This window comes from Apis cerana, linkage group LG9, assembly GCF_029169275.1.
Source record: "Apis cerana isolate GH-2021 linkage group LG9, AcerK_1.0, whole genome shotgun sequence".
Lineage (NCBI taxonomy): Eukaryota > Metazoa > Arthropoda > Insecta > Hymenoptera > Apidae > Apis > Apis cerana.
This window is the reverse complement of record NC_083860.1, coordinates 10,310,455-10,323,528: the sequence shown is the minus strand read 5'-3', so window position 1 is coordinate 10,323,528 and position 13,074 is coordinate 10,310,455. Positions and strand designations below refer to the sequence as shown.

Here is a 13,074-nt window from a genome sequence, read left to right as displayed (position 1 = left end):
TTAAAAGCTAATTTTTTCCTCGTAAATACGAGAGGAGTAGTAGCAGGTGGGAGGGGAAACGAAAGGAATAAGATTGACTTATAATACCACCCATGGGGCACATTTAGTCCAGGCATAAATTTCCCCCCCCCACCTTCGAGAATAAATTTTCGTATCATCCTTGGAAATAAATTCTCACTGGTAATAAGATTTTTTTCTTTCTTCCTTTTTTCTTTTTTTTTAGATGCTTTATCTTCATTTTCAATATACCTCCCCTGGAAGAGAAATTTCGTTGAAACAAAGCTTGCCGAACCATCGAAACCCGTAACAGTGAAATGATGCACGATGTGCATATCTCTGTGTCGATCCATCCCGTGTTTGGTTAATGAGCTGTTGCTCAGGAAATAATTATGCGCATTAGACCGATATATTCGGAATCATCCGTTATTATTCTCCGTTTATTAAAGCGTATATAGAGGGTTAATAAGACAAACGAGATATATACACGGCGGTTCTCCATCCAAATATTACTTCCGTCATCAAATCATGGATCGTTTGCTCGATCGAAAACCAGGTAGTTCGCATTCCATAGTCGTTACAGTTGCTACGAAAAAAGAGAAAAAGGAAGAAAACAGAGATCGTAGCCCGTTGGTCACTGTTGTGAAATTTATAGCGGGAGCAAGTTTCGATCGCGATACGCGTGTAAACGTGGCGTGTAAAAATGTCTAAAAATGGTTCTATATGTGCGTCAACCCAATATTATCGCCCATTAAGGATAATTACGCGAACGATCGTTTATCGAGCTAAATTCCTCGGCAATTATTCAAATCCCTTTCCCCAAGCTTTTAATATCCCTCGACTCGTTTCTGAATATCGATATCGTATATCGTGCGATTGAAAATTATACGCTTGTCGAATGCTCGAAAGCCTGCACGACCGCTCTTCGAGAGTTACTTTCTTTTGAAGAAAATTATTTTGTTGACGACGAGACTTCTTCGATATTTGCTTCTGGTAATGAGTGGTATTTTCTTCATCTTTCTTCGGTGTACAATCTATTCAATTAACTTAAACACGTGTCGCGTCGTGCAAAGTAAAGATTCGTTCATCATTCTTCTAACATCGTTCCCAAGTATCTTAATTGTTGTGACGTATAAAATAATATTCATCAGCTTTAATATTCATCAGTTTACGCGTTATTGGACGTTCACGTTCGTCATTCTGTGTAATAATTTATATAGTTTTTTTTTTCTCCTATGCTCGCCACCTGTTGATTATTTTCGATCGTCATTCAAAAAAAAAAAAGGAAAAAAGGACAAAAGATAAAATGTATCAATTGTCCGTTGATATTGCAAAGTTTACACTTTTACTTCTTGCAACGTTTATCGGATAATATTGCAATAATTTCTCTCGTTGGAAATCGGGTGAAAAATTGGTCGATTTCTGTCGTTGTCTTTTGCAAATTGCTGTTCGGATCGATTAGCGCGTGGAGGGAAAGAAAAATTCTGGAGGAAGGCGATGTCCGATATTCGATGAGATGAACTTTCCACGACATTCCAGGGACAATTCTCTATTCGAACGAGAAAATTGGAGAAGTTTCCTACTCCCAACGGGATTTCTTTCTCGATCCTAAATGCACGTGTACCGATTTCCGAAATATTCATACGTGAAATTTATATTGGTCGGTGTAGCAGCTGAACGTAATACTTCTCATCGTGTATTGCATTTCGTTTTACAGTAACTGATTCAACATATAGTCCAAAATAATTTTTCTCTCATGTCGAACGAGTAATCTTTAAATTCTTGTATTCTTAAAAATTCGACAAAAAGAAAAAAAAATATTCCGAAGGATATACGTTTTGTTTTACAGAAACCGATATATCCAAAATAATTTTTGAATTTGCCGCCATTTTCGTTGTTCGCTCACGTCGAACGAGCAATCTTTCGTTTAAATTCTTAAAAATTCGAGAAAAAGAAAAAAAAGTATTCCGAAGAATATACATTTCGTTTAATTATAGAAACCAATAAATTCTTAAAAATTCGAGAAAAAGAAAAAAAAATATTTCGTTTCACAGAAACCGATATCGTCCAAAATAATTTTTGAATTTGCCGCCATTTTTATCGTTCGTTCACATGAAAGAAAAAAGCGTATTCCTAAGAATGCAGAAAATTTCTTATATAAAATTCGAAAATATCGAGAAACTCGATACGATGGGAGAAAATTTTTGGTGATTTCGTTGAAAAATCAACTTACCCTATTTCTCGATCGTGTCAACTTGTCTTCTTGATCGCAATCATTGTACACAGTCCGGGAACCGCGCTATTGCACAGCACGTTCGATCGAATTTTTTGGTTCCTCTGTCGTATCCTCTCGATACTCGGCAATCCGAGACATTTCTCGGCGGTTCGAATTGAAATTCTAGTCGAGCGCGAATCGATCTTTGCCCAATACTAGCTGTTCTTTGTAGGCGAGCGTGTCTCCTCCCCTCTCCCCCTCCCTGCATTTCCAACTTACTACAACCTGGGCACTTGCCACTCGACTTGGAACATTTTGGAACAAACGTTCCGATATTTCTTCCCCAGAAATAACATCATATTCCTCTTTGACCGATCTCTCCGAAGTTTATGTAACGTATCCTTCAATCATTCTTCCGTTTCGGTGTAAATACGCGAAGCGATCGTTTACTCGTTAACCATTAATTGCTCCTTCCTTCGTTTGTAAAAGAGAGTCGTATCAGTCGTTTTACTACGCTCAAATTGGAAAGATCGTTCGATAGTGGCGCGATTAAAACGACATCGATGCGTTCTTGCACGAATACCCGGTTAATTGTACACCGCCATTTCCGTATTTCCATTGTTCTCTAAACGTTCAATTGAACGGTTTATTATATCGTGCGTTTTATTTGTTTCCAAAGCGATTGTTTTACAAGCGTAATTTCGACGTGAAATTTGGTGAAATTTGAAAAACGATCTTTGCAATCAGTTTTTCAATTTTTTCAATATTAATCAACAAGAGTAATTTCCTCCAAGTTATTTCAACGCGAGAAAAAGATTTCGAGAAGTCGAAGAAACTGAGAGAAACGAGTGCATATGAAAAGTTTTCATAAATAATCGTAAATGCGTATACACATACAATGAAATCTTTTCGTTCCATCAGAGGTATTGTTCTCGCTTCTTATTATCAATCCTTATTCACCAGAACATATCGTTTTTCATAACTTCTCCCTTAGCTTTTCATTTAATTAACGCACACTTGAGCGAAAGGCCGAGAACGAAACAGTATTCTCTGTCACGCGTAAATGGGCAAATTTATAATTTTTCTTAGGCAATTTCTTAGCCTAGCGATAGCACGGCGCTTCTCACCTTGTCGTGAACGTGTTATTTCCGTTTAGTCAGCCACTTTGTCAATCTTGTGTCCAATTCTCCTCCCTCTCTTATCTATCCACTTGTCCATCCATTATCTATCTTCATGGATCATCCTCTGTGATCGTTAAGTCTGCCTTACGTGCAAGCTTCTACTGTCTACCCCGGAGAATCGAAAAAAAGGAAAGCGGGGGTAGAGTTGGCAGAGGCGAGTATCGATCTCCTCCTCTCTCCTGGTTCGGTATTCGGGATAATTTATCGTTGCTGAGTTTTACGGGACCCCCTTCTGCTCTGTTGCCAGCGGTAGGACAACGGAGAATCAATCCTGTCCGTCCTTTTTAAATAGCAATGGCCCATCACTGTCCCGAACCTCTCTTAAGTCGTGATGTTGACTTAAAGAAAAAAAAAAGAAAAAAAAAGATCAAGAAATTCGATATTTCGCGCAATTTCTCTTGTAAATTAAATTTTATATCGACGAGGATTTTTTGTTTTTCTTTTTTTCTAAATCTATTGGACGGATAATTTTTCGACTCAATTTTCCGATCCAATGATAAATTATTATGCGAGCAAATTTCGTTAATTCTGTAGATTGGATTGATATATCGAAATAACCGGATTGAAAAATCTATTTCGAGCTTTTTGGCTTTTTAACTTTTTTTTCGGTGTAATAATAAAATGAATAATATAAACGGGTTTTTTCATCGTAAAAAATATATATATGAGCGGAACGATTTATTTTTATCTCCTCGTTGATGCGAAATAACTGTTTTTTCGAAAAATTTATTATTTTAAAAATTCACCACTCCCCCCCCTGTTTCTTTCATAGTGAAACTCGTGTAATGATAAAATAACGGAAATATTTTTATTACATATTGATTTAGTGAACATCGGCAAAGTTTGATTCAACGCAATAAAAAAAAAATCGAACGAGATAATACAAATAACAATATACTGGAATCATCAAATATCGTACATAAGTTATCAATTCGCTTATATACATATATATCACGAAATAAATAGAAATCGGTATTCGTTGATAAAAAAATTTATCCTCATCGTGTAACAATTTTTTTTTCTTTTTCCAAACCAATTACCTTATCCCCCCTTGTAATATTTACCAATACCATTTACGATTAAATCGTTCGTTTCCAGAGGGGAAATTCGAAAATCGACGCGAGAGGAGAGGAGTCGTGTATTTATCGTGTTTCAGCAACACGCATCGTGTACAAATTTAAAAAAAAAAAAAAAATAAGAAAAAACGCCAAAAGATACAGAGAAGCGACAACTTCTCCTTTCTTCCCTTAGAGAAACGGGAGGAAAATCGCACACGACCCCTTAAAGTTGATGAAGCGTTGTACCCCTCATACCTTGGAAGTAAATTGCTTCGTAACAGGCCGATTCCACGTGCATCTATGCCGTGGAATAATGCGACATGAATCTTAATCACGCTCTCATTGTAGGTGAACTCGCGGGAAATACAAATTTCGCCCTCGTCCTCCTTTGTGCACCTGTTCAAACTATATACGTGTGTATATGTGCGTGGATCGACAAGGAGCCGGCAGTGGAGGAGAAATGCGCGGTTCTTGGAACACTTTGCAACGTTAAAATGGAGAAATCGGGAGGAGGGAGGGAGTTGTGTTTTCCTTGGACGCGCGTGTCCCCACTTTCATCAAGGCCGCCCTCTCTTCTTGCCGTTGCTCGTTGCGCGACGAACTCGCGCGTCAAACGGGATCACCTTTTGTCCCTCTTTCTCTCTCTCGAGAACGAAATACCGTTTCCCAGTTTCCGCCCTTTTGCGAGAGTGACCTCAGCCCTGAGGCTTGCACACGGTGCACGATCATTTATTAACGAGCGCGTATACTTCGAGAGAAAGACGGATGGGGGGAGAATGAGGAGGACGCGTGTATCGGGTTTACGGATGGTGAAACGTACCGTGTCGACACCATGCGACGCTTGAATATAAAATAGCGCGTTCGACGTAGACACGCGCACGCGCATTGCTCCCGATAAATAATTGATGCTTAATACGCGGCGCCACCGTTCACGCGCCACAGTCTACTATTAGGAACGAGAGAAAATACGTACGAGAGATTCCTCCACGGGAAAATTACTTGGGTAGTCCTGGGAGAGCCTTCATGCAGGGGAAGAGACGTTACATGATGAGTCGTGTATCCACGAATGGAAGAGATGGGTTCTTTTCTTTTATTTCTTATTGTGAAATGATTTGGTCGAAAGTAACAGCGAGAAAGAATATATTTAACGAAGGAAATAAACCGTGTTGTACAGATGTGAGTCGCGTCGATGCCTTTGTTCTACCGTGCCGAGCTCTCTATGTCGCGTCGGTTCAAAAACAAGGAAACGGACGATGTACAAGATATGAATCGCACTTTTACATATATAAACTCAACGCTTTTATTTTAAAACGTTGTACTTCTCAGAGTATCACCGTCCACGATCAATCAATTTATATGTACGGATGATCGATTCTAGAAAACAAATGAAAATCATAGAAAGGGAAACCGCTTTGGCGTTGATTGTAGAGTCGAGTGGTTAGAGAAAGGTGCACAAGGGTCGATAAAGGTTGATTCGTCAGTAGCTTCGCAATCCCCGCATTGTACGCGAGTATGGAAGTCTCGCCACTCGACGAGCGAAAGAAGGAATCTATTATATTTTGGCAAACGTGTACGACGTTCGCTCGAAAGCACAATAATGGATCGTGGCGTGGAAATCTGCCTTGCTCGGGTGTTTATCGATGCGCCCGATTCCAACAATGAAACGCCACGCTTGTGGTACGATACGCACACTTCCTTGGTGTTCATCGGCCCATACGTAATACCGTATACAATCCCAGATGCTCGAAGCTTTTGCATACACGAACGAGGAGAGGAGAGGTGGAGTCCACTCGTACACACGAGCCCCACCTCCCTTGTATACATCATTTACAGAACGTATACATTCGCCTGTATACATATATGCGGTGTACTCACTATTCCGGGGCCGGAGAATCTACAAGGCAGCATAGCGTTGCCGCCGGACTGCGCCAGGACATCCTTGACAGATGCAGCTACCGAAGAAGGGACGTTATTTCTATTCTCCTCGTTGGCCGGCTTCTCGCTGCGAACAGCACCATCTGGAATCATCGGAGAATACTGCTTTGAGAAATACGCGTCTCGGTTGGTATTCTATAAGTCTCGCTTCGTGTCGGAAATGCGCGCGTGGGAAATTAACGTAACGATATCGTCGTCGTACTTGTGTCGACCCGTGTCCGTACCACGTGCAATAACGCCGAGTAATAACGAGGGGAAAAGTTTCTCGAAAAAGTTTGTCTCGAGCGTTCCTCCACGAGCGTTTCTTCCTTTCGTACTAATAATAAATCGTTGCTTTGGTGCTCGCGTTTTCGTTTCGCGAAATATCAAAGAAAGTGGAGAGAAGAAAGTAGAAACGTTAAACGCTCCACGCGTTAAACGTTTCAGAGTTTGCTGCTCGTTGTGGTTAGGAATAAGCGAGACGAGAAGTGACGAGGAGCGAGAGCGAGAAGTTGAGGTTAAGATTCAAAATTTACGTTCGTAATCGATACTCTGCCGGCAAATCTGAGAACAAATTTTTTTTTTCCCTTCCCTTCGTTGACCGACGGCGGTTAACGAACATTCTTCCAACGGAAATGAATTTCGAAGGAACGACATTTCGTAACTAACGGCATATTGGGAAAGTTTGGCGCAAGTTCGACCGAAAACTTTCCACGGATACATTTGTCTTTTCCTTCTGCTCGAAACTCGAGTCGTTAAGCTTTTATCTTCCTCCCTTGTTGTTGTTGTTGTGTTGTTGTTGTTTTACTTTTTTTTTTTTTTCTATACATTTTTATACCGATGTTCCATCCGAAACACGAGGCCCCTCGATTCACGCTGCCATGGTTTTTTTCTCCCCTCCACCGCCGGTTTAAGAACAACGACGTCGTTCAGCGTATAGCCGCAAGAGTTTGCTCGGTCGCACGAGCTCTCCCAAATGCTATTTTCCGGTGGACCGAAAGTCCTAGCTATCGAATAACGTACGTGTAACGACTTGGAGCCAAGCCGAAAAACTCAAGAAGATTGTATTACTACGGAAAAATATCGTGCGGCGTTCGCGGAAATCATTACGAGAGTCATTGCACCGGATGCTGATTGAACGAGCCAGAAAGTTGTGCCAACCTAGAGGTCAGCTGCAATCTCTTCGTTTATCGTTTAATTATTTCGCGTCCTGCGACGGGAATATACGCGTCGTAGAATTTTTATGGTTGATGCGTATAGCGCCGCGGGCGGATTTTGAATTTTGCTCGACAAAAAAGAAGTCTTGGAATGTTTTTACCGGCGCATCATTATTCAGAGGCTTGTTACGCGAAATATTATTCTTGCTCTTCCCTCGAGTAACTATCAGATCGTATCGTATGAAATTGCCGTTTTTTTGTTGCTCGAAAGAAAAAACGATATATTTTCGAAACCATAATCTTTATTCGATCAAAATACGAGCCATTAGCTTTAATGACCTTTTCCCAACGAGATTCTCAACCGATATATCCCATTTTTATAAAACTTTATTATGGTTTCAACGCGAAGAAATTCTTCGAATGTTGCGACTACAATTTCTCGAGTATTTTATGTTTTCAAAACCAATTGTAAAAGGCGAAACAAGTGACAATCGATTGGCGAAAACATTCGATGAGTAAAATGAATCTATGCAGGAGAATAGATCCACGTCTAACACGGATCGTTTCTTAATCAATTTCTTGCTGCTGTTATTTTCAGTCATAACGATTGTTTCGCCACTTGTTTAGGATTTTCACAAGCGTCCAATCATTGTCCAGATCGTGTACAACGTCGTATAATACCCGTTTCTCATCACAAGTTATAATTCTGTTCAAAAATGGACTTGTACCGTTTCGAGCTTTATGCGATGAGCATCATTTCCATCACTTTGGATGCTTGTTGGATTAGCTTCCACTTCGATTTATCTTTGTTTAATATAGATTTCGATCCACTCATTTTCAAGATCTCCATTTCCAGAATTTTTGAAACCACCATCGAACGGTCCTCGATAGAATCTTCTTTGAAAGCTAACCTGATGTTTCCATATGCTGCCTGGCTCAACCTCATACAGGAATATTCTAAATTCGGTAACGTTATAGTTAAACTAATGCAAAAACAAAATATAGGTTAAGCAGAGTTTACAAGTCGTTTATTCTAAAACTGGCAACTTTATATATATGATATAACTTAAATACTTTGGTTACGTTTTATGCTGTCATAATTTTGAAGGAAAAGAGTAGAAAGTTTGAGACGAGATGGTAACCAGGAGGAAAACTGAAGAGAAACGTGAAGGATGATGAAGAAAATTTTGTTTCACCAATTATTTCTCGCGCTCGTCAAAAATATCCACCATCGATCATTCATCATCGTGCACCGTCGAGGAAGATGCGTGTAACATCTCGTACTACATGAATGAACATCGCCAAGTCGAGGACGAATTTTCGAAAAGTATGGGTGGAGAACTTCGTTCGTCGATATATATATATATATTTGGAAACTTGGTCGAGTTTGGACGAAACTCGTATCTACCTATATATATCGTGATATCAAAAGTTGTCGTACCTTTCCCGGTCAAACGTAATTCGAGACGTTGACTCGAGGGAGGGGGAGAGGGGAGAGAGGTAGCGCAACTGGGTCGATGGTAATTACCAAAGTTATTCACTCAGCTACGCGGACAGAAACGATGCTTGCGGCCACAAAATTTAAGATTCGCTCTACGTATGCCGAGGATAAGAGGATATTCTCCTCCTCCTCTTCTTCTTCTTCTTCTTCTCTTTCGTTGGTCATCCGCCTACCATTCCATCCTGGTTGGCGAGCTTCTTAAATTACATTACCTATTAGAGCGAATGCCTTCAACTTGTGCCTGTTGGTGTCTGCTAATTTGCAAAGAGAGAGAGAAAGAGAGAGAGAGTAACCTCGGCTTATCTGCTCAGCTGCAACGTTCGCAAAAGGTCCGCGAACCACTACTCCTCTTACTATCCTCTCTGCCTCTTGATTAAAGCGACGATTTTTTGACTCTAAGAAGATGGAATTACGGTGTACCTTCTCTTTACAACGCGGAGAGAGGGAGGGAAGGAAGGAAGGAAGGAAGGAAGGAAGGAATCTGGAACGACGGAAGTTTCGTGTCTTGAGTGTCTTCCGACCGAATCGTGTTTGAATAGGGGGGAAGAATGGAATAATGGATTAGTGAAATTTGATTGTGTCGTTCGATGGAATGGAACGATCAATATGGAAATGAACGATATCTTAATAGATCGAAATTCGAGTTTATTTTATAGGAAGAGAGAGAGAGAGGGAGAGAGAGAACTATTATTATCCGCCACGTGTACACACACATATACACAGTGTATCTAGAATTAAGGGAACTATCCTTTAAATTATTCCGTACATGCCGCGACACGTACGATTATTCGGGCAAAGTAATTTCTTTATGTCACACATAACAACGATAGTGGAGCTCGTTTTATAGCCATTGCGAGTAAACGGATAGACGAGAAACAAAAGAGGATTCTGGTTCTGTTTTAGATTCTGTGTGTTTTTTATTTTTATCGTATCGCTGTAATCCGATCAAACTATTTTTCTTTAAATTTTGCCATTCTTTTCGTTTCGATGGTCGACTATCGATTGTATTTTCACAGAATGAAAAGAATCAAGCTTATTCCTAATCACGATATTTGGAACGAGTGATTGATAAATTGACGCACAAGAGGAGGAGAAATCAACTTAACCGAGAATGTATCCTTAATAAAGAATATCGTTCTTTGTGGTTGTTTTGGACAATTTGCGTAATTTTTCGTATAAACGTTTCGAGAAAGATATTTGTCCGATCCTTTTATCGACGGTGTGCGAATCAAAATTTCTTTGAGCAGATAGATTTTTGTGTAATCGTTTCCCATCGTATAAAGAATTTCGATTATAGAACGAAGAAGATCTAGGGGAAGTTTTCGTGCGAATCGATGATCAAATATGAAAACAAATGTGATGCAATTGCGCGTACATTTTTCTCGAATTATGATACATTGTTGAATGTTTGTTGCTGCAATCTCTCATTTTTTTAATTTGTTTCGAATATCGATCGAGGTTCGGTTTCGTTTCATTCGACGGAAGGCGATGCGGGTTTAACAATTTGAATTAGGGGACGAATTTTAAAGCAATTGAAAAATTGGAAGAGAATTTTAGGAATATAACGAAAATCGAGTCATTGTTGAGTCAATGGAGAGGAGAGATGTTGCCGCGACACTAGAAAGTAGCCAATAACGATGCAAACAAGTTTTCCTCTGGACTTAAGGAGCTAAGGAAATAAGAAATTACTTCTTTTCGATAAGGGATAGGAGCAGTTTACCTTTTATGGCGTCAATTTTTTCCTAGAAATTTCGTATATCCTTTTTTTTTTTTTTTTTAACGATCCAAATATATCTTGTACCATTCACGTCGAATCGTCTCTTTTGCCGAAGCAAATTTTATCATCAAAGGATCGTATAAATTTTTCCTTTGCGATTTCTTTTTTTTTCCTTTCTTTTTCTTTTTTTGCCTCGATCGTACACTCGAATCGGTTCGCGTAAAGAAACGAGGAGGAAAAAAAATTATCCTTTCATTTCGGCATATTTCATCTTATCAAAGGAAATTCTTGGTCGTCGAAGAGCAAAGAATCGGTCACTTCGTCATAGGGAACATTTCTCAAGGAAGGAACGATATTCGTTCTTCTCTGCTAACCCACTTATCTCTCTCTTTCTCTTTCTCGTAAGAAAATTTTTCTTTAATAGAAGCGACTGTGATTCCGAGCACTTTGTTTTTGCCTCGCCAAGATTGACAAAGAGGGGGAGGAGGGAGCAACGCGAATCAGAGATATTCAATTTAATCTTCGGATGTAAAATTTACTCACGATCAACACATCTGCCTATTCGAACTATCTTGAACAAACTTTCTTCAGACCGTACTTTTCTTCTAATTTTCCCTTCGATTTATTTATCTAACACCTTCCTAAAACTGAATTTCATATAATTTAACCTTATGTCGCTGTGCCAACGATCGAGACACGATCTCGAACGGATCGATCTTTATCAAATATCTTTGGACCGGATATCTCTCGAGGAATATTTCTCCCGGTGATTAGAATTACAAAGAAGAATCGTCGTTGAGATTTATCGCCCGATCTGGATCGTCGAGGAGAAAAATTCGCACAACTATTCGATTTTTCTTTTCACAATCGATCGTCCTCCGTCGTTTCACGGTTTCTCGATTTTTCGATCCGATAGCGCGAATCGAAGCCGAGAGGAGGGCAAAAAAAAAAAAAATTGATTCGCGTGCAAGAAACGAGGATCGAGGATTTTCGCGTGTTTTCGAGAGCTTTGTTACTTTATTATTCGTTGACGGCTAGTCGAGGCCCTCTCCATCCCTCCCCCTCCCCTTTCACTTTTATGTTTTACGACCAAGCCGTCCCGCGAGCACCGCAAAAACCCACCTTCCCACCCCGGTTAACGCCGTCGTGCTCGAGAGAAATCATTTTGCGAGATTTATCTACGTCGTTACGAGCCCCCCTCCTCTCTCTCTCCGCTCCCTTCGACTTGAAAGTAACTCGTCTCCCGGACAAGGGATAGACACGTTTTATCTTCACGTTAAAGTGGATATCCTGGATCAAGCGTGTTTCATCACGTTAGGAAAATCATCGAACCGAAATATAACGAGCGATAATAATCACGATTTCTATGCGTAATTACGCCCCATTACTTTTCAAACGATCGTCTTTTTAACCCCTGCCTGCTTTTTTCTTTGCCTCTAAGGATGGGCGGGGGATAGGAATAAAATGTTGAAAAATTCAACGGATCCGTTGAAACGGAGAAGAAGACGCACGTAGACGTTCAAATACTACTCATTTTTGCTTCTTTTCAATGCGCGGATTCAATGTACGGAGAAAGAGAGAGAAAAGAAGCGTTTAAAAAATTCAAAGTTTCGCGAGGCGAAGGAGATAGACGTGTGTGTGTGTGTGTGTGACGAGGAAAAAACACGTGGAAGAAACAGGGGGAAAAAAAAGATGAGAAATAGGGTTGGAGGATGGGGAGCAAGGATGGAGAGACGGCGAATCTGTGGAGAGCTAGGCTATCGGTCTACTCTATCTAGGGACCCTAGGTTCATCGTGAATACGAATGAGTTGCAGGTCGATCGGGCTCGAGCACTAATTGAGAAAGTTGGCCGCCGCTAGTGTGTTTCCATGGGATGAAGGTAGCCGACCACCAACCTTTGGTGGTTAAGTTTCTTCTTCTTCTTCTTCTTCTTCTTTCTTTTCGTGATTAAGGTCTGTTCCCTTAGACGGTTTACGTTGGAAGATTTGGAAGAAATTTTCTTTTTCCTCTCACGAATTATCGCGATTGTATCGTGAGGAGGCGATTAAACGGATAAAACGGAGCTTTAGATTGGGATTATTATGAGTTGACTTACCGATCGGATGTAGAAAGTAGCGCGACGATGCCAGCAGCACAAGGAACAATTGAACCGCGTCCATGGTGATCCCGTGTATCGTGCATTTATCCACGAGCTCGCCTGTAATAGAAAAATATAAGCGAAGGAATGTGTAGCGATATATTTTGGAATAATCTTGTTGCAGGATTGTTGTGTTACTGCCTGTTATAGAAAAGAAAAAAAAATGAGGAATGGAAACGGTGAATGAATATAAATT

General features: G+C 40.2%; 2 protein-coding genes across 17 annotated transcripts in view; one reads left to right on the top strand and one right to left on the bottom strand.

Annotated features, from left to right (window-relative positions):
• LOC108003606 (igLON family member 5) overlaps window positions 1-13,074 on the bottom strand; it is a 361,825-nt gene that overhangs the window by 10,718 nt on the left and 338,033 nt on the right. For all 13 annotated transcript variants that reach the window (XM_062079528.1, XM_062079525.1, XM_062079526.1 and 10 more), the window contains 2 exons: window positions 12,837-12,938; window positions 6,327-6,469 (listed from right to left, as the gene is read on the bottom strand). In XM_062079528.1, coding sequence (XP_061935512.1) covers window positions 6,327-6,469; window positions 12,837-12,900 — 207 coding nt within the window. In that variant the 5' untranslated portion in view covers window positions 12,901-12,938. The remainder of the gene's footprint in view (window positions 1-6,326; window positions 6,470-12,836; window positions 12,939-13,074) is intronic.
• The window catches only part of LOC108003620 (zwei Ig domain protein zig-8), a 236,933-nt gene that overhangs the window by 18,327 nt on the left and 205,532 nt on the right, over window positions 1-13,074 (top strand). The gene's annotated exons all lie outside the window — the stretch shown is intronic.